This window comes from Cervus elaphus, chromosome 19, assembly GCF_910594005.1.
Source record: "Cervus elaphus chromosome 19, mCerEla1.1, whole genome shotgun sequence".
NCBI lineage: Eukaryota > Metazoa > Chordata > Mammalia > Artiodactyla > Cervidae > Cervus > Cervus elaphus.
This window is the reverse complement of record NC_057833.1, coordinates 30,737,120-30,761,401: the sequence shown is the minus strand read 5'-3', so window position 1 is coordinate 30,761,401 and position 24,282 is coordinate 30,737,120. Positions and strand designations below refer to the sequence as shown.

Below are 24,282 nucleotides of genomic sequence, written 5' to 3'. Positions count from 1 at the left end.
AGAATCTGGAGTCCCAGGTACAGACACCAGACCTTCAAGTGCAGAAGGGGACCAGTCCCTATCCCGCCGAGCACAGAGCGGGCGCTCGGCCTCATGGTGGTCTCCAGCGAGACTAAGGCAAGTTCCTGGGAACAGGGCGCAGCGCTCTTCACGCCAGAACACCGGCCTCCTCCCCAACGCCTGCCCTCCTCCCAGCAACCGCCAACACTGCGGCGAGGGACAGCCCATGAGCCCACCAGACGGGGTCTGCCTGGGACACGGTCTCCTGAGCAGAGCGCTGGGCAGCTCCAAACCATTTCCTAGATAGTACTTAAACATCAAATAGTAGAAACTCTCCCGACTGGGCTTGTCGCAGAGAGAAGGGGTTACTCCGAAGCCCAGCGAACACAGATCTGCTGAAGGTGCCCCAGAGAGAGAGGAAGTGAAGAGGCAGTGCTGATGTCTGTCCGCCAGGGACGGGAAGGAGCCACGCCGAAGGCATCTGGATTTGCAGCCAACTCCAGTTCTGGGGCTCATCGGGTCTGGGGTGAGCAGCCTGCCCTGCAGGGAGCCCGGTTTCTTCCTCCCTTGGGGGCTGGGTCCAGGGCCAGCACCCAGGATGAACCAGGGTTCTCTCAGTGAGAGAGCTGCCAGCCTCTGGCACAGCCCAGACTCCGGCCTGGCACAAGGCGCTGGACCAAAGTTCAAGGCCACTCGCGCTCTAGAAACCAAACAGGGTGCAACGCGGGGCAGCGAAGGCCAGGTCCGCCTCTCCTGGCCCCGCCCAGCCTTTCTCCCCAACACGGGAGACGGTGCTCCTGTCAGAGGCACGACGTGCCTGGGTGCTTCCTACTGCGACCTTCCTATGAACGCTGAGCCCTGGCCACGGTGACAATCTCATCAGAAGGGCAGCAGTTGGCCTGAGCACCTACATCCGCCCACATAGACAGCGGTAGGGAGCTGAGGCGGGGACAGTCCGCCCAATGAGGGCCTGAGGGAAGTGCAAAGAGACACGTTTTGGAGAACACATGTCTCTGCTGGGTCACCTCAGCCCATTTCCCCCTTTCCCAACACCGAGACCATTCCGACTAGCGGTCCACAGGACCAGAATTTGCCTTACTTAGGTGGGACCGGCCAGGATGGTTCCAGAGCAGCTTCAGTACAAAAGCAGAGGGGACAAGGGCCAGAGGAGCCGCAGGAGCCTAATCGGTACTTGGAGAAGTCTAGCCACACATCGCATACACTGGGAGCACCCCTGACATTTTGTAAAACCTCCCCACAAGAAGCCTAGAAATAAAAAAACAAAACAACGAGGCCTGTGCTGGCCTCGAGCGACACTACAATTCCCAGAGCGAAAACGGACACGTTCGATTTCAGGAGAAACTCAAAAGGTAGGAGCTAGAAAAAGCAGAGCAAGCTCGTCTTCTGTCTGGAAGGAGAAAAGGAAGGCACAGCCAGGCTGAAACCTCGGGGGTGCCCCGGGAGGAGCAGCCAAGATCCCGGAAGTCAGACAGGTAAGCGGCTCCCTAGGCTCGGCAGCTTTGCCCACCCCCGCGCCTCAACTCTGGGCCCCATCCTCCCCTCCGCTCCGCTCAGGGTCCTCTCCAGGAGGTTCAGGACGATCCTCAGGCCGAGGTCAGTGTGCTGATGGCGGCCCTGCCGGTGAGGGAGGAGTCTCAGCTTCGCAGAGGGCCCCGAACCCACAGGAGAGCCTTCTCTCCCTGGTACAGCTGTGCTTGCAGGGACCCAGGCTCATCAGGACATCCTGGAGGAGCCGGGAAAATAAACTTTCTTTCTACCTGGATTCCAGGAGTCTTATTCTAAGTTTTACTACTTCTGCGACCTAAGGGGCAGGGGGAAAAGGGAGGAAAAAATACAGGGGGAAAGAGCCACAGCACTGCTTGGCACCTCGCTTGGAGCACAGGAAACTGCCACCCCAGCCTCGGCTTCCTGGGGCCAGGTTCCAGATATGTGTCGACAGACAACAGCTTCAACCACCTCCATGCACCAGGACCTCGGGCCATAGCAAAGCACCTCCCCGTCTGCTCCAGCCACTGCTACTGGCCCCCGTTACAGGCATAGTCGGCCTTGTTGTGCATTATCAGCTTGTTGTCGATGAAGTAAAAGCTGTCAGAACGGGTCTCATAGGGATTTTCAATCATCAGACGAATGACATCCTCAGAAAGTTGGGGAAACTCATAGATGTGCTCGCAAGTGTTCCTGCTGCTGGGGATGCAGAAGCCGAAATCAAAGTCAAAATTTTTCAGCAGGCGTTCCCGAAAGTAGTGCCGTTCAATCATCCGGAAATTTGACACAGGTTTGTCTCCCACCGTGAACTCCACCGTGGCGCCCACGGTGCGGAGGCGGAGAAACGCTGGTGTGAACTGGTAGCGGACGAAGCGGCCAGCGCTGACGTCCACATCCCCGCCTGCTTCCCTTTCCTCGTCCTCTTCTTCCTCCTGGTCTGAAACACAAGGTTTGGCAATCTCAAACAGCGCTGTCCCTGTCTCCAAATCTCGAATTTTGAAGCGGGTAAAATCAATACTGTAGACGTTGTCTTCGGGTTTACATAAATAATTCTCGGTGACCCGGCTGAGGCGCAGGACGTGCTCGGGCCGGATGGTGTCCAGAGCCAGCAGCTCCTGCTCTGTGACCGCTGCCCCGATGCCGTCGTCTACCGCGTGGTGGGGCGCCTGCAGCCGTGCCTTGAGCCTGTTTAGGACGCCGCCGCCCGCCTTCTTCTTCTCTTCCTTGCCAGTTACCAGCCCCCCGGGCCCAACGGCCGACCCCACGGCCGCAGCCTTCGAATTCGACCCGCTCATCGCTCTTTCTTCCGCAATCTTGATTCCAGCTTGTGCTTCCTCCAGCCCAACCTTTCTCATGATGTTCTCTGCATATAAGTTATATAAGCAGGGTGACAATATACAGCCTTGATGTTCTCCTTTTCCTATTTGGAACCAGTCTGTTGTTCCATGTCCAGTTCTAACTGTTGCTTAGTGACCTGCATACAGGTTTCTCAAGAGGCAGGTCAGGTGGTCTGGTATTCTCATCTCCTTCAGAATTTTCCACAGTTTATTGTGATCCACACAGTCAAAGGCTTTGGCATAGTCAATAAAGCAGAAATAGATGTTTTTCTGGAACTCTCTTGCTTTTTTGATGATCCAGCGGATATTGGCAATTTGATCTCTGGTTCCTCTGCCTTTTCTAAAACCAGCTTGAACATCTGAAAGTTCATGGTTCATGTATTGCTGAATCCTGGCTTGGAGAATTTTGAGCATTGCTTTACTAATGTGTGAGATGAGCGCAACTGTCCGGTAGTTTTAGCATTCTTTGGGATTGGAATGAAAACTGACCTTTTCCAGACCTGTGGCCACCGCTGAGTTTTCCAAATTCGCTAGGTTTTTAGGCAGTCACAACTGAATCATATTTGAGTTCTGTTCAAGGAATACATACAGTGATAATACATCAGTCTCAGTAGATAAGTACAGGTGGAAACTTGTGCAGGCCATGAAAGGGGCAGAACTAAGATGCCATGGAAAGAAATTATTTGCAGCAGTGGTCCAAGAAAACTTCAGGAAGGGGTGGAATTTAAGTTAATATGCGACAAATGGGCATCATTCGGTCATGTGGAGTTGGTAGAAAAAGAATTCTTGGTAGAGAGGACATGCACATGACTACAAAGGTAGAAAGAAGGAAGGCATACAAGCAGCAGTTCAGTTTGACTAAAAGAAAATGTTTGTAAGTAGATATAGAGATTAAGATTAGAAATGTAGGTCTGAACCAGATTAATGGAGGTCTTTGAAACTCATATAAAAAATTTTAGTGTCTGATGTTATCCATAAGAAGTCAATAGAGGTCTTTGAGCCACAGAATGACATCAGGAGTGATTCAGGAATGAATCAGGGGCAATACAAATGATGGACTATGAGGAAATGGGGAATGCCAGTGAGAAAGCTAGTTCAATAGTCTAATTAAGGAGTAAAAAGGACTGAGAAGGAAGAATTTCCTTCAGTAGTATTTTGAGGGTTTCAGTATCATCAACGAAGGGCAATACTTTCAGTCAAGGTAGGAAGCAAAGCTCTCAAGAAGAGTCTGAGGAGGTACAATGTCTTACTTTCAATGGTGGGAGCCAAAGGACCCACTGTTTTGGAGTTGAGAGCCTGATATGGAGGAGGGATATATATGAGTGGTCTGGATAGGAAATTAATGAGAACATGGAGGGAGGTAATACAGGAAGAGTTTTTCCTCAGAGGAATTGTAAAGCAAAGAATGGAGAAAACAGAAGGTCAGCATTAGATGGAAGTGTGCGTGCTTGCCAAGTCACTTCAGTTGTGTCCAACTCTTTGTTACCCTATGGACTGTAGCCCAGCAGGCTCCTCTGTCCATGAGGATTCTCCAGGCAAGAATACTGGAGTGGGTTGCCATGCCCTCCTCCAGGGAACCTTCTTGACCCAGGGATCAAACCCATGTTTCTTATGTCTCCTGAATTAACAGGCAGGCTCTTTACCACTAGTGCCACCTGGGAAGCCCCATCAGACCAAAGACATAGGATGCAGATCCATATCCCAGTAATATTTATTGATTGCCTATAGGGTTGCAAGTATAGTCAAAGGTCTGCGTGGTCATAGCTATGGTTTTTCCAGTAGCCGTGTATGGATGTAAGAGTTGGATTATAAAGAAGGCTGAGTGCCTAAGAATTAATGCTTTTGAACTGAGGTGCTGGAGAAGACTCAAGAGTCCCTTGGACTGCAAGGAGATCAAACCAGTCAGTTCTAAAGGAAATCAACCCTGAATACTCATTGGAAGACAGATAACTGAAGCTATAACTCCAATACTTTGGCCACCTGATGAGAAAAGACAATTCATTGGAAACACTCTGATGCTAGGAAAGACTGAAGGCAAAAGGAGAGGAGGGTGGCAGAAGATGAGATGATTAGACAGCATCACCAACTCAGGGATCATGAATTTGAGCAAACTCTGGGAGTTAGTAAAGGACAGGGAAGCCTGGCATGTTGCAGTCTGTTGGGTCGCAGAGTCAAGACAGGACTTAGCAACTGAACAACAGCAACCTAAGAGTTCCAAGTATATTCACAAATAGAACCACATTTGAATGTTATCTACATATTATGGATATAAGAAGGTTGAGAAACTTACCTAAAATGTGTGCGTGCTCAGTCGTGTCTGACTCTTTGTGACCCTTAGGACTGTAGCCCACCACGTTCCTCTGTCTGTGGAATTTTCCAGGCCATTTCTTCCTCCAGGTGATCTTCTTGACCCAGGGATCAAATCCAAGTCTCCTGTGTCTCCTGCATTGGTAGGTGGATTCACCACTGCCCAACCTGAGATTTTTGCCTTAAGTAAGACTATTTTAAATGGTACAACTGAGATTTCAACCCATTTTCTGGTAGCTTAGTTTTTTTTTTTAAATTTTAATCCTTTGCATCTTATCACATTTTCTCTCATCAAAATTAGGAGAGATGAGGGCATAAATGGAGCCAGATTTTATGTTAATAGAAATACTGATTTCACTGAGTATTCAGCCCTTTTAAACCAGCTTCTTTAAAGTGTTGAACCCCAATCAAAATAATTTCCAGTTAGGCAACTGGCTATTAATACAAATTCATTATATGAAATTACTAAATAAATGCCAGAGGTAAGAAAATATATATATTGATACTGTGACAAAAATCAAGAATATGCAACTACCAGATTATTTTTTCCTGGTTTAATAGTTTGTTGATTGTGTGACTATTCATTTGAGTAACTAAATATGAAATGTGAGAGTAAAAGGCTGTTGCTGCTGCTGCTGCTAAGTCGCTTCAGTCGTGTCTGACTCTGTGCGACCCATAGACGGCAGTCCACTAGGCTCTTTTGTCCTTGGGATCCTCCAGGCAAGAATACTGGAGTGGGTTGCCATTTCCTTCTCCAAGGCATGGAAGTGAAAAGTGAAAGTGAAGTCGCTTAGTTGTGCCCGACTCTTAACGACCCCATGGACTGCAGCCTACCAGGCTCCTCCATCCATGGGATTTTCCAGGCAAGAGTACTGGAGTGGGGTGCCATTGTCTTCTCTGAGTAAAAGGCTAGAGGCCATTTATTTATATATTATAAATGCTAAACTCCAGAAGTGTGTGACATCTATATGAATATAAACCAAATTTATTGTAATTAAAGTTATCACCATGAATAAGAAATAAATTCATAGCATTAAATATGTATATACTGAGCAAAGAGTATAAATTGTCTCTTTTTGAAATTAATCTCACATTCACATTAATATGATTTATGTTATTGTAATATATACTATGCCTCTGGAATCAGATCAGGAATGATTAGTTCTTTATGTGGCCTTAGTAACAAATAATGTAGTAACAGGAGAATAAATATCAACTAAAATTAATTTATTTCTCTAATATTCTCAAAATAGCTTCCTGAATTTGAACTTTGAATAGTAACATAATGAATGAAAACAAGCGCAAGTGCCCTGACATATTAAAACGTCAAAGCAGAGGACACCTATGGTCATAGTTCGAGGGATGGATCATAGATCACAGAATGTTAGAGGGAGGAAGGGCCTTGGAGGTCATTCAGTTCAATCACTTCATTTTGTAAATGAGGAACTGGAAGGCCAGAGACGCTGGGGACTTCTACAGGGTTCAATGCACAGTTACAAAGTGCCAGTGCCAAGAATACAGTTCAGACCTCCTGACTTCAGTCCATTGTTCTTTTTGCTACATCATACTGCCTGAAAGAATCATTTTTCATCTTAAAATGCTACCTTATTATTGCATGCTAAGTCACTTCAGTCTTGTCTGACTCTGTGCGACCCCATAAATGGCAGCCCACCAGGCTCCCCCTTCCCTGGGATTCTCCAGACAAGAACACTGGAGTGGGTTGCCATTTCCTTCTCCAGCGCATGAAAGTGAAAAGTGAAAGTGAAGTCACTCAGTTGTGTCTGACTCTTAGCTACCTCATGGACTGCAGCCTACCCGTCTCCTCTGTCCATGGGATTTTCCAGGCAAGAGGACTGGAGTGGGGTGCCATTGCCTTCTCCTATTATTGCATAAGCAGGTGAAAACTGAGTGGGTATGTATTTCTTATGAAATGAGAAAAAAGCCCTTTCACTAACTACACCAAAACAATAGTATTTACCATAATCTAAGCTCTATGATAGTTTTGTTCCCTACAAACAGGCTTTCTAGATTTAAGCACCTATTGTTACACTGATCATCTTTTTAAATGAGCTGCATTTTGATCTTAATAAATTATTTGACTTAATAATTTTCATTATACAAAAGAGGAAATCATTACAGAAGGTTATTGCAGCAAATTTTTAAAAAGTAACACTTTTTTTTTCTATTCGTGTATAATTTACAAAAAGAGAGGCAAAGATCTTAAGTGTATCATTTGACGAGTTCTCACAATAGCAGATGCCAGGGTAATGCATACAGATCAAGATGTAGATAATTTTGTGCTCAGTCGCTCAGTCATGTCCAACTCTCTGCAACCCCATGGAATGTAGCCCACCAGGCTCCCTTGACCATGGAATTTTTCAGGCAAGAACACGGGCGTGGGGTGCCATTTCCTACTCCAGGGGATCTTCCTGACCCAGGGATCGAACCTGTGTCTCTTGCATCTCTTGCACTGGCAGGCAGATTTTTTACCACTAGGAAGCCCAGATAATTTTAACACCCCATGAAAATCCTAGTTAATGATAAATTCACCATCCTCCCATGAAGGCAACCACAAATATTTTATTCATGCTTTGATTGGACTAGTTGTCTCTATTTTTATTGAACTGTAGGAGTTTTGGTTTATTTTGGATATGAATCTTGTCAAATTTATGGACTGCAAATATTTTCTGCCAGTCTGTAGCTTATGTATACACTTACTGAACAGAGTCTCTTGATAAGTAGAAGAGCTTAATTTTGATCATGTGTATTTTAACAATTTTTCTTTTATGATTATTTCTTTTTCTGTCCTGATGAAGAAATATTTGTATATCACAAGACAATGAAAATATTATTCAAAATTTTCTGGAAGCTTTATAGTTCTGGCTTTTTTTATTTAGTTCTGAGATCCGTCTCATAGATTTTAAATATGAAGTGAAGTCTGAGGCAAAGTATCTCCCCCACATCACAATCCTGTATTTCAATGTTGAAAAGACACTTTGCCATTGAAATGACCTGGAGTCTTAGTTGAAACTTCACAATGAAAGTATGAGTGTTTTCCTACTCCACTGATGTGTTTATGTTTATATCAAAAGCCTTCTCTCTAGCTTTTTGCACTGTGCTTAGTTGCTCAGTCGTGTCCAACTCTTTGCGACCCCATGGACTGTAGTCCACCAAGTTCCTCTGTCCATTAGGATTCTCCAGGCAAGAATACTAGAGTGGATTGCCATGCCCTCCTCCAGGAGATCTTCCCAACCCAGGGATCTAACCCAGGTTTCCTGCATTGCAGGGTGATTCTTTACCATCTGAGCCACCAGGGAAACCCAAGAATACTAAAGTGGGTAGCCTATCCCGTTTCCAGGGTATCTTCCTGACCCAGGAATCAAATCAAGGTCTCCTGGATTGCAGGTGGATTGTTTACCAGCTGAACTACCAGGAAGCCCTCTTTAGCCTTTTTTTTTTTTTTTTTTACTTTACAACATTGTATTGGTTTTGCCATACATTGACTTGAATCCGCCATGGGTATACATGTGTTCCCCATCCTGAACCCCCCTCCCAACTCCCTCCCCATCCCATCCCTCTGGGTCATTCCAGTGCACCAGCCCCGAGCATCCTGTATCATGCATCAAACCTGGACTGGCGATTCGTCCCAAATCATTTATAAGTACTGAAACTTCGCTGTTTTCTTTTGCAAGATTTAAAAGAGTTCTGTCTTTCATTTCCATGTAAATTTAAAAGTAACTTGTTGATTTCCATCTTTTAAAAATGGATCAGATTTTAAGATTGTGTTGAAACTATAGTTCAGTTTGGGGAGAAGTGAAATCTTAACAGTTCTGAATTTTTCAAAACATATAAGTGTGATATATATCTCTATTTATGGAGAAGGAAGTGGCAACCCACTCCAGTATTCTTGCCTGGAAAACCCCATGGACTGAGGAGCCTGGCAGGCTACAGTCCATGGGGTCACAAAGAGGCGAACATGACTGAAGTGACTGAACGACAACAACGTGTCTCTAAGTCATCAATTTCCCTTCGGCACTATCATACAGAAATACACTGACCTTATATCCTATAATTTTGCTAAATTCACTTATTAATTCAAGTAGCTGCTTTGTGGACTGCTTAAAATTTCTACGTATACTATCATAAGGGCTTCCCTGGTGACTCAAATGGTAAAGAATCCGCCTGCAATGCGGGAGAGCTGAGTTTGATCCCTGGGTCAGGAAGATCCCCTGGAGAAGGGAATGGCTATCCACTCCAGTATTGTGGCCTGGAGAATTCCATGGACAGAGGAGCCTGGCAGGCTACAGTCCATGGGGTCACAAAGAGTCAGACATGACTGAGCGACTTTCTCTGCACTTCACTTCATATTATCATACTGTCTTGAAATAAAGACAGCTTTGCTTCTTCCTTCCAACCTACATGACTTTCTTTTTCTTCTCAGTTTATTTCACTGGCTACAACTTAAATTAGAAGAATATTGGAATGTGTAGCCATTCCCTTCTCCAGGGGGATCTTCCCAAACCAGGGATCAAACCCAGGGGATCGTCCCACATTGCTGGAAGATTCTTTACCATCTTAGTCAGCAGGGAAGCCCAGAAAGTAGAAATGGTAAAGCAATTAGCTTAGCCTGGCCTAATTCTCTATCTTAACCAAAAAGTGTTCATCATTAGGTATGATACAAGTTATAGTTTTTTTCTTTTTTCAAAATGAAGTCATTTTGTTTCTTCTTAGTTTAGTGAGAGTTTTTATGCAAATGAGTTTGGGATTTTGTCACATGTTGCCTGTGCATTTATTGTGGTGTTTATATATTTTCTAGTTTGCTCAAGCTTTCTGTTTAAGTTGTGAATTACATTGACTTTTTTGTGCTGAACTGCATAAATGAGATAAATCCTTCCATTATGTTGTGTGTGTGTGTTTTATTGCTATTGTTTTGTTAGATATTTTTTCTTATGAGGGATTTCATTCTGTGGATTTACTTCATTGTACAGGACCACAGTCTTGTCTAACTCAAAAACTAAGTCATGCCATGTGGGGCCACCCAAGATGGTCGGGTCATGGTGGAGAGGTCTGACAGAATGTGGTCCACTGGAGAAGGGAATGGCAAACCACTTCAGTATTCTTGTCTTGAGAACCCCATGAACAGTATGAGAAGGCAAAATGATAGGATACTGAAAGAGGAACTCCCCAGGTTGGTAGATGCCCAATATGCTACTGGAGATCAGTGGAGAAATAACTCCTGAAAGAATGAAGAGATGGAGCCAAAGCAAAAACAATACCAAGTTGTGGATGGGACTGGTGACAGAGGCAAGGTCCGATGCTGTAAAGAGCAATATTGCATAGGAACCTGGAATGTTAGGTCCATGAATCAAGGCAAATTGGAAGTGGTCAAAAAGGAGATGGCAAGAGTGAATGTCAACATTCTAGGAATCAGCGAACTAAAATGGACTGGAATGGGTGAATTTAACTCAGATGATCATTATATCTACTACTGTGGGCAGGAATCACTTAGAAGAAATGGAGTAGCCATCATATTCAACAAAACAGTCCGAAATGCAGTACTTGGATGCAATCTCAAAAACGACAGAATGATCTCTGTTCCTTTCCAAGGCAAACAATTCAATATCATGGTAATCCAAGCCTATGCCCCAACCAGTAATGCTGAAGAAGCTGAAGCTGAGTGGTTCTATGAAGACCTACAAGACATTTTAGAACTACCACCCAAAAAAGATGTCCTTTTCATTATAGGGGACTGGAATGCAAAAGTAGGAAGTCAAGAAACACCTGGAGTAACAGGCAAATTTGGCCTTGGAGTACAGAATGAAGCAGGGCAAAGGCTAATAGAGTTTTGCCAAGAGAACACACTGGTCATAGCAAACACCCTCTTCCAACAACACAAGAGAAGACTCTACACATGGACATCACCAGATGGTCAACACCGAAATCAGACTGATTATATTCCTTGCAGCCAAAGATGGAGAAGCTCTATACAGTTAGCAAAAACAAGACCGGGAGCTGACTGTGGCTCAGATCATGAACTCCTTATTGCCAAATTCAGACTTACACTGAAGAAAGTAAGGATAACCACTAGATCATTCAGATATGACCTAAATCAAATCCCTTATGACTATACAGTGGAAGTGAGAAATAGATTTAAGGGACTAGATCTGATAGAGAGTCTGATGAACTATGGACGGAGGTGTGTAACATTGCACAGGAGACAGGGATCAAGACCATCCCCATGGAAAAGAAATGCAAAAAGGCAAAATGGTTGTCTGAGGAGGCCTTACAAATAGCTGTGAAATGAAGAGAAGAGAAAAGCAAAGGAAAAAAGGAAAGATATTCCCATTTGAATACAGAGTTCCAAAGAATAGCCAGGAGAGATAAGAAAGCCTTCCTCAGTGATCAATGCAAAGAAATAGAGGAAAACAACAGAATGGGAAAGACTAGAGATCTCTTCAAGAAAATTAGAGATACCAAGGGAACATTTCATGCAAAGATGGGCCCAATAAAGGACAGAAATGGTATGGACCTAAAAGAAGCAGAGTATATTAAGAAGAGGTGGCAAGAATACACAGAACTGTACAAAAAAGATCTTCATGACCCAGATAATCACAATGGTGTGATCACTCACCTAGAGCCAGACATCCTGGAATGTGAAGTCAACTGGGCCTTAGAAAGCATCCCTCTGAAGAAAGCTAGTGGATGTGATGGAATTCCAGTTGAACTATTTCAAATCCTGAAAGATGATGCTGTGAAAGTGCTACACTCAATATGCCAGCAAATTTAGAAAACTCAGCAGTGGCCACAGGACTGCAAAATGTCAGTTTTCATTCCAATCCCTAAGAAAGGCAATCCCAAAGAGTGCTCAAACTACTGCACAATTGCACTCACCTCACACGCTAGTAAGGTAATGCTCAAAATTCTCCAAGCCAGGCTTCAGCAATATGTGAACCGAGAACTTCCAGATGTTCAAGCTGGTTTTAGAAAAGGCAGAGGAACCAGAGATCAAATTGCCAATATCCGCTGGATCATCAAAAAAGCAAGAGAGTTCGAGAAAAACATCTATTTCTGCTTTTTTGACTACCCCAAAGCCTTCGACTGTGTGGATCATAATGAACTATGGAAAATTCTGAAGGAGATGGGAATACCAGACCACCTGACCTGCCTCTTGAGAAACCTGTATGCAGGTCAGAAAGCAACAGTTAGAACTGGACATGGAACAACAGACTGGTTGCAAATATGAAAAGGAGTACAGCAAGGCTGTATATTGTCACCCTGCTAATTTAACTTATATGCAGAGTACATCAGGAGAAACGCTGAGCTGGAGGAAGCACAAGCTGGTATCAAGATTGCCGGGAGAAATATCAATAACCTCAGATATGCAGATGACACCACCCTTGTGGCAGAAAGTGAAGAGGAACTAAAAAGCCTCTTGATGAAAGTGAAAGAGGAGAATGAAAAAGTTGGCTTAAAGCTCAACATTCAGAAAACTAATATCATGGCATCCAGTCCCATCACCTCATGGGAAATAGATGGGGAAACAGTGGAAACAATGTCAGACTTTATTTTTTGGGGCTCCAAAATCACTACAGATGGTGATTGCAGCCATGACATTAAAAGGCGCTTACTCCTTAGAAGGAAAGTTATGACCAACCTAGATAGCATATTAAAAAGCAGAGACATTACTTTGCCAACAAAGGTCCATCTGGTCAAGGCTATGGTTTTTCCAGTGGTCATGTATGGATGTGAGAATTGGGTTGTGAAGAAAGCTGAGCGCTGAAGAATTGATGCTTTTGAACTGTGGTGTTGGAGAAGACTCTTGAGAGTCCCTTGGACTGCAAGGAGATCCAACCAGTCCATCCTAAAGGAGATCAGTCCTGGGTGTTCATTGGAAAGACTGATGCTGAAGCTGAAACTCCAATACTTTGGCCACGTCATTCGAAGAGTTGACTCATTGGAAAAGACCCTGATGTTGGGGTTGATTGGAGGCAAGAGGAGAAGGGGATGACAGAGGACGAGATCGCTGGATGGCATCACCGACTCAATGGGCATGACTTTGAGTAAACTCTGGGAGTTGGTGATGGACAGGGAGGCCTGGCATGCTGCAATTCATGGGGTTGCAAAGAGTTGGACACAACTGAGCGACTGAACTGAACTGAATTGAATATCTCTATCTGTGTTAGATATTGAAATAATGCTGACTCTTGGAAATAAAATTGTGAAGTGTTCCACTCTATTTTGTGAATAAGTTTATGTAGGATATTTATTATTTTGCTTAAATTTTTGAGGAAATTTAGGTGAAACAAGATAGGCCTGAAATTTTCTGAGAATGTTTTTAAATACCAGTTATATTTCACATATAGACACTTATCTAGGCAAAATTTATGTTTTTTTCTTTAATCTTATTTTTTCCCAGGGATTTTGTCTATGTTATCAAAATTGCTGAGCTTATTGATTCACATTGTTCTTAATATTTATCTTTTTAATACTTTAAAAATTTATACTAGAATCCTCATTTTCACTCTGGACTTCAGTAATTTGTGAATTTCCTTTTCTTCTTGATGAATGTGGATATAGAGTTTATCAATTTTGACAACATTTTCAAAGAACCCTATTTGATTTCATCAATTTACTCTATTGTTTGTCATCTATTTAATTCATTTATGCTCTTTTTAAAATTATTTTTATTATTCTACACACTTGAATTTGAATTTGCTTATCTTTTTTAAGCTTCTTATGTTGTTAGGGTCATTTGGTAAAGAATCCACCTGCAATGCAGGAGACCCTGGTTCAATTCCTGGGTTGGAAGATCCCCTGGAGAAGGGATAGGCTATCCACTCCAGTATTCTTGGGCTTCCCTTGCACCTCAGCTGGTAAAGAATCCGCCTGCAATGTGGGAGACCTGGGTTCGATCTCTGGGTTGGTAAGATACCCTGGAGAAGGGAAAGGCTACCCACTCCAGTATTCTGGCCTGGAGAATTCCATGGACTGTATAGTCCATGGGGTCACAAAGAGTCAGACACGACTGAGACTTTCACTTCACTTCGTAGGTCAGCTTTGAACATTTTGTATGTTCTTTATGATTTCTTCTTTAAACCCTATGTTTCTTTGACCTGAGTTGCTTATTTTCCAATATTTGAGGATTTTCTAGATGTCTTTTTTTTTTTTAATTGATTAGTCTTAATTCCCTGGTGGCTCAGATGATCAGGAATCTGCCTGTAATGCAAGAGACCCACGTTTGATCCCTAAATTGGGAAGATCCCCTGGAGAAGGAAATGGCAACCCACTCTAGTATTCTTGCCTGGGAAATCCCATGGACAGAGAAGCCTGGCAAGCTACAGTCCATGGAGTTGCAAGAGTCAGACACAATTTAGCAACTAAACCACCAACAACCTTAATTCCAGAGAGGATGAAATGGTTGGATGGCATCACCGTCTCAATGGACATGAGTTTGAGTAAACTTTGGGAGTTGGTGATGGACACGGACTCCAGGCATGCTGCAGTCCAGTTTAGTTCAGTTCAGTTCAGTCGTTCAGTCATGTCCAACTCTTTGCGACCCCATGAACCACAGCACCTCAGGCCTCCCTGTCCATCACCAACTCCTGGAGTTGACACAAACCCATGTCCATTGAGTCGGTGATACCATCCAATGATCTCATCCTCTGTCATCCCCTTCTCCTCCTGCCCTCAATCCCTCCCAGCATCAGGGTCTTTTCCAATGAGTCAACTCTTCGAATGAGGTGGCCAAAGTACTGGAGTTTCAGCTTCTCATCAGTCCTTCCAATGAACACCCAGGACTGATCTCCTTTAGGATGGACTGGTTGGATCTCCTTGCAGTCCAAGGGACTCTCAAGAGTCTTCTCCAACACCACAGTTCAAAAGCATCAATTCTTCGGTGCTCAGCTTTCTTCACAGTCCAACCCTCACATCCATACATGACCACTGGAAAAACCATAGACTTGACCAGATGGACCTTTGTTGGCAAAGTAATGTCTCTGCTTTTTAATATGCTATCTAGGTTGGTCATAACTTTCCTTCCAAGGAGTAAGTGTCTTTTAATTTCATGGCTGCAATCACCATCTGCAGAGATTCTGGAACCCAGAAAAATAAAGTCGGCCACTGTTACCACTGTTTCCCCATCTATTTCCCATGAAGTGATGGGACTGGATGCCATGATCTTTGTTTTCTGAATGTTGAGCTTTAAGCTAACTTTTTCATTCTCTTCTTTCACTTTCATCAAGAGGCTCTTTAGTTCCTCTTCACTTTCTGCCACAAGGGTGGTGTCATCTGAATATCTGAGGTTATTGATATTTCTCCCGGAAATCTTGATTCCAGTTTGTGCTTCCTCCAGCTCAGCCTTTCTCATGATGTTCTCTGCATAAAAGTTAAATAAGCAGGGTGACAATATACAGCCTTGATGTTCTCCTTTTCCTATTTGGAACCAGTCTGTTGTTCCATGTCCAGTTCTAACTTCTGCTTCCTGACCTGCATACAGGTTTCTCAAGAGGCAGGTCAGGTGGTCTGGTATTCCCATCTCTTGAAGAATTTTCCACAGTTTATTGTGATCCACACAGTCAAAGTCTTTGGCATAGTCAATAAAGCAGCAGTCCATGGGTCACAAAGAGTCGGACTAGACTGAGCATCTGAACTGAATAAAATGTATTTGGTATAATTTCAGTGTTTGGAATTGAGACTTTTAAAATGGCCTAAAGTACATTTTATTTTGATAAGAGTTCTGTACACACTTGAAAGAAATTAGTCAGGTTGTTAGATGTAGCACTCCATAGCTGTCAATTCAATCAAGTTGGTTGATAAATATTTTTAACTTTTTTAATGTTCTTATCAATTTCTTCTTAATTAGTTCTATCATTTACTAAGAGGGAAGTTTTGAAATCTTCTATTATGACTTCAGGTTAATCTGTTTTTCCTTTACTTTCTGTCAATATTTGCTTCCATTACTGTGAAACTGCTATTAGATACATACATATTTATTATTAGGATTTCTTGATAAATTGTTATTTTCATCATTATGAAATATTCCTCTTTATCTCTAGTAAACCTCCTTTCTCTGATATATTAAAATTGTTACTATACCTTTCTTAGAATTTGCAAGATACTTTAAAAATATATCTGTCTTTATAATGTGTGACTCTTATAAGCAAAAAATTTTTTGTGTTTACTTTCTTTATTGTATCTGATAATCTCTGTCCTATAATTAGAATATTTAATGTACTCACAGTTTTGAAAAGTAATTTCAATTTGCATTCATTTTAGTGGTTGTGCCAGGAATAGCAACATATATTCTTAACTTCTCACAGTCTACTCAGAGTGAATATTGTAATAGTCCTCAAAACCTTTCAGTGTATTTTATTTTGATCCATTTTCTTCTCCCTAGTCCCTCATACTATACTTGTCATATTCATTACATCTAAATCCATTAAATACCCCACAATGTTATATTTTTAATTTGCTCAGTACTAAAGTGAAAGAGGAGAGTGAAAAACGTTGGTTTAAAGCTCAACGTTTAGAAAACTAAGATCATGGCATCCGGTCCCATCAATTCATGGCAAATAGATGGGGAAACAGTGGAAACAGTGGCTGACTGTCACTTACTCCCATATACTTACTCCTTGGAAGGAAAGTTATGACCAACCTAGACAGCATACTAAAAAGCAGAGACGTGACTTTGTCAACAAACGTCTGTCTAGTCAAGGCTATGATTTTTCCAGTGGTCATGTATGGATGTGAGAGTTGGACTATAGAGAAAGCTGGAAAAAAAAAAGAAAGCTGAAAAAAAAAAAAAGAAAGAAAGAAAGCTGAGCACCAAAAAATTGATGCTTTTGAACTGTAGTGTTGGAGAAGACTCATGAGAGTCCCTTGGACTGCAAGGAGATCCAACCAGTCCATCCTAAAGGAGATCAGTCCTGGGTATTCATTGGAAAGACTGATGTTGAAGCTGAAACTCCAATCCTTTGACCACCTGATGCGAAGAGCTGACTCATTTGAAAAGACCCTGATGCTGGGAAAGATCGAAGGCAGGAGGAGAAGGGGACGGCAGAGGATGAGATGGTTGGATGGCATCACCAACTCAATGGACATGGGTTTGGGTCGACTCCAGGAGCTGGTGATGGACAGTGAGGCCTGAGGTGCTGTGGTTCATGGGGTTGCAAAGAGTTGGACACAACTGAGCGAGTGAACTGAACTGAAATACTTTATGAAATTAAGATAAAAGAAATAGGCTTTTCAATTTACCAAGATTTTATCATTTGTGACAACCTCAGTTCTTTCCTGAAGATCTGAGTTTTCATTTGATATTATTTTTAAAGGTTATACTCCATTTATAGTTATAACAATATATTGGCTATAGTTCCTGTGTTGTGCAATATATCCTTATAGCTTATTTTATACATAATAGCTTGTATCTATGAAGAAATCCCACAAGAATTTCTTCAGTGGCTCAAACAGCCAAGTATTTTTCTGCAGTGCAGGACACCCAGGTTCAGTCCCTGAGTTGGGAAGGTCATCTGGAGAAATGAATGGCTACCACTCCAATATTCTTGCCTGGAAAATTCCATGCACAGAGGAGCCTGGCAGGCTACAGTCCACAGGGTCACAAAGAGTTGGACACGACTGAGTGACTAACACTTTCACTTACTCCCATACGCCTGTCTTGCCCTTCCCCACCCCTCTCTCCCCACTGGTAACCACTAGTGTGTTCTCTGTATCTGTGGGTTTGTTTCTTTCTTGTTATATTTGGTATTATTTTGTAGTGAAGAACTTCCCTCACCATTTCTTTTGGCGGGGGGGTGGGGGGGTGGGGGCGGGGGGAGGAATGCAGGTCTACTGAGGTTAAATTCTGTAAGTTTTTATTTTTCTGTGAAAATGTCTTTTCCTGTTTCTTTCTTGATAGACATTTTGTTGAGTACTTTGAGTAGACAAGTTTTTTTTTTTTTCCTCGTTTAGAACAATTTTTCCCTTTGGGTCTTCATTTATCCAATTATTGGTCACTCCACTCTACAATGTGTCATTTTTCTTTAGCTGCTTCAAGATTGTCTCTTTTTTTGGGGGTTGGGCGGGGGGTGATTTCAGATGCTGCACTGTGAAGCTTCCAGGTATGATATTCTGTGTATTTGCCCTGCTTGGGCCTGATAGTTTTCTTGAATTTATAAATTATACTTTTTACAAAATTTAGGATTTTCAGCCATTATTTCATTGAATATTTTCTCTGTCCTTTTCTCACACTCCTCTGCTTCTGGGATTCTACTTCCAAATGTTAGTCTTTTGATATTGGGGCTTCCCTGGTGTCTCAGATGGTAAAGAATCTACCTGCAATGCAGGAGACCCAGGTTCGATCCCTGGGTTGGGAAGATCCCCTGGAGAAGGGAATGGCACCCCACTCTAGTATTTTTGCCTGGAGAATTCCATGGACAAAGGAGCCTTGTGGGCTACAGTCCATGGGGTCGCAAACAGTTGGAGATGACTGAGCAACTAACACTTTGAACACCTGATTGTTCTAAATGTCTGTGAAGGTCTGTTCTTTACATGTTTTTGTTTGTTTGTTTGTTTTATTTTCTTTTCTCCAGACTTGGAAATATACATATTTGTATTTCTCTATTTTCAAGCTTGGTGTTTGTTTATTCTGTCATCTTCTTTTTACTGATCATTCCATCAGTGATCTTTTTTATTTTAATGTATTGCATTTTTCAGTGCTACAACTTCCATTTATTATTTTACACATTTTTTTTTTTTCCTGCTGAGTTGTTCTCTTTTCATTCACTTGAGTATGATTTTCTTTACATCCTTGGGGTTAACTATAACAGTCCTTTGACATCCATGTATGTTAATTCCAAGAGCTGAATCATTTCATGGTTGGTCTTCATTGATGCTTTATCTTGCTCATGGATACATTTTCCTCCATTATCTTAAATTAAATCCTAGATATTTTGAATGTCATATTGTGGAAAGTCTGGGATTTTCACATTTGTCTTAAATTGCAAACTCTCTTTCTTGGTAGCACCTCACATCTTAGTTCAGTTTTTTGTCCTTAACTGGTCTGTTTCACATACTTGTTTCAAAGCTAAATGAGAGATCTGGGTAGAATTCAAACCAGCAAGTCAGGGTTCCCACTGCATCTCTCTTGATGAGAATGCACACCTCTGTCTAGGTATCTGGGGTTTCCTCAGACTCTACCCTCAAGTTCTTCAGGTTATAAAGGCTATATATTTTCTTAAAAAAGATTGAGTCACCCTACGCAGTGCCAAATTTCCCTTACCCTCAAGATAAAAGGTGTAAAACCCTGTAACTCACCCTGTGCGACTGCCTTTTTCAAGTGTCTCCCTGCCTTCAGAATCTGGCTACCTTTGTTGTTAGCGCTTCTTTGCCTTCAGGCACTATTTTTTGTTTGCTTGTTTTATATTTTGTCTAGAGCTTACAGAGGTTATCTATGAGGCAACACCGTGGTTAGAAACTACTCTGCCATATTGGAGGAGCCCCTAGTCTATTTACTTTTAATACAATTGTTGCTATGATTGGTTTAAGGCTGCCAGTTTGTTTCCTATTTGTGCATCTGTTCTTTTGCTATTTCTCTGCCTTTACAGCTTCATTCTGCATTAACTGAGCATTTTTCAATATTCCATTTCACTCCTCAGTTGATATTTAGTTACACCTCTTTGTTTTGCTATGCCTTTTGTGTATGTTTGTGCTTTCTCCAGTGTTTACAATATGTATATTATATCTTATCTTCAAATACTATTGTATCACTTCAAGTATAAAATACAAACTTTACAACAAAAATGTTCTTTTTCTGCCTCACCTTTTTTTGTGCATTTTTGCACACATTTTACTTATATGTATATATTTAAAGTCACAGTGTATTTTTGTCATTTTTGTTCTAAAAAGTTATCTTTTAAAGTAAAAAAAAATTTTAAACTATTTATGCTTACTCGTTTATCATTTCCAGAACTCCACATTTCCTTGTATAGATTCAAATTTTTATCTACTGTATCTTTTATTCTGTGAAAATTTTTCTTTCACATTTCTTTCAATGTTCAACTGCTGTCAAGAGTCTATCAGCTTTTGTTGGTCAGAAAATGACTGTATTTTGCCTTCAGATTTGAGGAATATTTTCCCTGGATATAGAAGTCTAGGTTGACAGCTCTTTTCATTCAACATTTAAGATGTCATCCCATCCTGGCCTTCATGGTTTCACATAAAAATTCAGACCTCATTTGAATCATTGTCCTCTTATGTGTAATATGTGTTTTTCCTCCAGGTATTTTTAAGATTGTGTTTTACACAGTTGTATTTCAGAAGTTTGATAACGAGGACTTGCCTGGTGGTCCAGTGATTGAGAGTTCAGCTGCCAATGCAGGGGACATGGGTTCAGTCCTTGATGTGGAAAGATTCTACATGCCAGTGAGCAACAAAGACTGTGTGCAGCAACTCTGGAAGCCCTCGCTCCCAAGAGCCTGTGCTCTGCAACAAGAGAAGCCACCACAATGAGAAGCCTGTGCACCTTTACTAGAGAATAGCCCCTGCTCACTGCAACTAGAGAAAGCCCATACATAGCAATGAAGACATGACACCACCAAAAAAAAAAAAAAATACATAAATAAAAAGATTTTTAATCTATTAAAAATTTGATAATAAATACATTGGTTACTTTGTACGTCAAATTGGGTTTTATTTAGCCTCTTGGATTTATTCATTAATTTTTTTCATCAAATTTGGAAACCTACATCTATATTACTTAAATCAGTCCCCTGGATCTCTAGGGCACTGCAGCCAGAGTCAGACAGATAAAGACAACTACTATATGATTTCAATCTAAAAAAAAAAACAACAAATGAATGAAAATAACAAAACAGTCATAGATACAGAGAACAATCAGATATTTTCCAGAGGAGAGATGAGTTTGGATGGGCAAGAAATAGGTGAGGGAGATTAAAAGGTACAAACTTCTAGCTGCAAAATAAGTGAACCATGGGTGTGAAATGTACAGTGTGGGGAATATAGTCAATAACTAAGTAATATTTTTGTATGGTGACATATAGTAACGGGGGCTTCCCAGGTGGCACTAGTGGTAAAAGAACCCACCTGCCAATGCAGGAAACATAGGAGACACAGGTTTGATCCCTGGGTCGGGAAGATCCCCTGGAGAAAAGCGTGGCAACCCACTCCAGTAGTCTTGCCTGGAGAATATCATGGACAGAGTAACCCAGTGGGCAACAGTCCATAGGGTCAAAAGAGTTGGACATGACTGAACAACTTAGCGTGGACACACGTATTGTAACTAGAGTTATCATAGTGATCATTTTGAAATGTATAGAAAAAAAATCACTACATTGTGTAAAAGGAACTAATATAGTATTGTAGGTCAATTATATTTCAAAAGCAAACAAACAAACTTATAGAAAAAGAGATCAGATATATGGTTACTAGTGGCATGGGGTCGGGGGAGGGGGAATTGGATGAAGGCAGTCAAAAGTTACTACAAACTTCAGATGTGATGTATTCATACAACATAAATATGTTATATATAAAAGTTATTAACAGAGTGAATCCTAAGAGTTCTCATCACACATTTTTTTTAATTTCTTAGTGTATCTATACAAAATGATAGATGTTCACTAAACTTATTGTGATCATCATCACATGATGTGAAAGTGAAAGTCGTTTAGTCATGTCCAAATCTTCACGTCCCCATGGACTGTAGAGTCCATGGAATTATCCAGGCCAGAATACTGGAGGGGGTAGCCTTTCCCTTCCCCAGGGGATCTTCCCAATCCAGGGATCGAACCCAGGTCTCCCACATTCCAGGTGGATTCTTTACCAAGTGAGCTATCAGAGATATGATGTACATAAGTTAAATCATTATGCTGTACACCTTAAACTTACACAGTGCTATGCCACTAAAACTGGAAGGAAAAAAATGAATAAAAATATATTTTTCAAAAATGTAGAGTCTTTGGGGCTTTTTCTGGTGGCTCAGTGGTAAAGAATCTGCCTGTCAATGCAGGTAACACAGGTTTGATCCCTACCCAGGAAGGCCTCACATGTCTCAGAGCAATTAAACCCAAGCACCACCATTATTGAGTCTGTGCTCTAGAGTCCAGGAGCCACAACAACTGAGTCCACATGCCATAACTACTGAAGCCCATGTGCCCTAGAGCCTGTGTTCTGCAACAAGAGAAGCCACAAAAATGAGATGCCCGAACATTGCAACTAGAGAGCTAGAACACTGCAATTAGAGAGCTAGAACACTACAACTAGAGTAGCTAGAGAGTAGCTCGGGCTCATTGCAACTAAAGAAAAGTCTGCACAAAAATGAAGACCCAGCACACACAAAAATAAGTTAATAAATCAAATTTAAGTATATATATATATATATATATATATATAGAGAGAGAGAGAGAGAGAGAGAGAGAGAGAGAGTCTCTGTAAAAATGAGTTGCTACATATGGCTTAAATAGGACTACTGATTTCCTCCTCTTTCTATCTGAGATGATTGTGTTTGTAGCATAGACCAAAGCTTACCTCACAGTTCTTAGCATGGGAAAGAGAGCATAGAAAAAAGAATCACTTAACCAGGTCTACCTCAAGAATTAAGTATACAAGAATTAAGTATACCTAAGTATACTTGTCACATAACACAAGTAAGCACTAAAAGGACTAACTCTTAAAATGTTAATCTTTAGGATGTAATAGCTATGGTCATAATAACTGTGATTCCAAGAGTGCCCTAAGCTCTGACCAATCACATCAGCAAATTTTCTCTCAAGTGATGGATAAAATATCTAGAAGAGACAGAAATGGAGTTGGTTGCTTGGTCTGAAAAGGAAGAAGACTCCATCCCAAAAAATATCAGCAGAAGAACTTTGGCTGTACCCAAAGTCATAAAGGGAATACCCATCAAGTCATGGGATCATATAGAGATTAGAAAACTATTTGAGAGCAATGTACATGTATCAGAGGGACTGAGGCTTATATCTAGTTTTGGTGGGGAAAACTAATTCCAAAATTTTCTTGACTATCTGAGATAATAATGGTGCCACTTATATAAATAAGAAAATAATTATGAAGGGGAGAGTATACTGGAGGATGATAGAAAGGAAAGAGGCTGGCTCCCTTGTTCAGGCATAGATACACTCATTTAGAAACTAGTTGATGATGACCTGAACTGAGCTGCAGAGATCCTAAAAGAACAAACACAGGGAGAAAAATTGATAATGGAGAAAAGGAAATGTGATTAGCTATGGACATGATTGGAGAAATTTCCAAAATACTGTTGGCTGTCTGGGGAAAGAGTGGTTTGAAACAATGGTTTGAGACAGAGAGTTGAGGTTCTGTGAGAAGATGAAGCCTCTGAATGACCCATTTGAGTAAGGGGCCTAAGTTTTTACGTAAACTATAGTTGCTTGTGCATATTCACATGTTGAAAAGTATTTATTTGACTGCATCAGGTCTTTCTTGTGGCATGTGGGATCTTCATTACCACTGCAGCTCACAGGCTCTATAGCTGTGGTGCTGGGGCTTAGTTGCTCCATGGCAGGTGGGATCTTAATTCCCTCACCAGGTATCAAACCCATGCTGTCTGCATTTCAAGGTGGATTCTTAACCCCTGAACCACCAGAGAAGTCCCTACTAAACATTTTTTACAGGAGTCTTCTTGTAACTGAAAGGTTGTTGCTGAATCACACAAAGAGGCTGGGATTCTTGGCCTTGAGGAGGAGAATTCAATCTGGGGCCAGAGATGAGGCTTGATTGCTCAGAGCTTTTGTGTAATAAAGTTTTATTAAAGTATAAAGGAGATAGAGAAAGCTTCTGACACAGACATCAGAAGGGGGCAGAAAGAGTACCCACTTGCTAGTGTTAGCAATGGAGTTATATACTCTCCAATGAATCCCAAAGAATGTCTGGAGGTTGTAAAGACCTCACCAGACCTACCCCCATAATTTACATTTTAAGATAACAGGATTAGCTAGAAGGTTTAACCCAGAGACTGTCCTCAGGCAGGATACCTTATTGTTATACAATCCTTGTAAAGACCAGACCTACTCCCATAATTTACACTTTAAAATAACAGGATTAGCCAGAAGGTTTAATCCAGAGACTGTCCTCAGGCAGGGTACAT

At 41.7% G+C, this 24,282-nt stretch overlaps 1 protein-coding gene across 1 annotated transcript; it reads right to left on the bottom strand.

Moving 5' to 3' along the window:
• Positions 1 to 1,844: 1,844 nt before the first annotated feature.
• LOC122675853 (protein unc-119 homolog B-like) lies at positions 1,845 to 23,210 on the bottom strand. Its single transcript, XM_043874999.1, has 3 exons — positions 23,204 to 23,210; positions 11,815 to 11,819; positions 1,845 to 2,803 (listed from the first exon to the last, which is right to left on the bottom strand). Exon 3 carries the CDS (start codon positions 2,799 to 2,801, stop codon positions 2,037 to 2,039), a length of 765 nt encoding a protein of 254 aa, XP_043730934.1. The 5' UTR covers positions 2,802 to 2,803; positions 11,815 to 11,819; positions 23,204 to 23,210; the 3' UTR covers positions 1,845 to 2,036.
• Between the last annotated feature and the right edge of the window lie 1,072 nt (positions 23,211 to 24,282).

What these genes read in the sequence shown, in the direction of transcription:
- LOC122675853 (XM_043874999.1), bottom strand. Translation starts at nt 2,801, where the DNA reads ATGAGCGGGTCGAATTCGAAGGCTGCGGCCGTGGGGTCGGCCGTTGGG.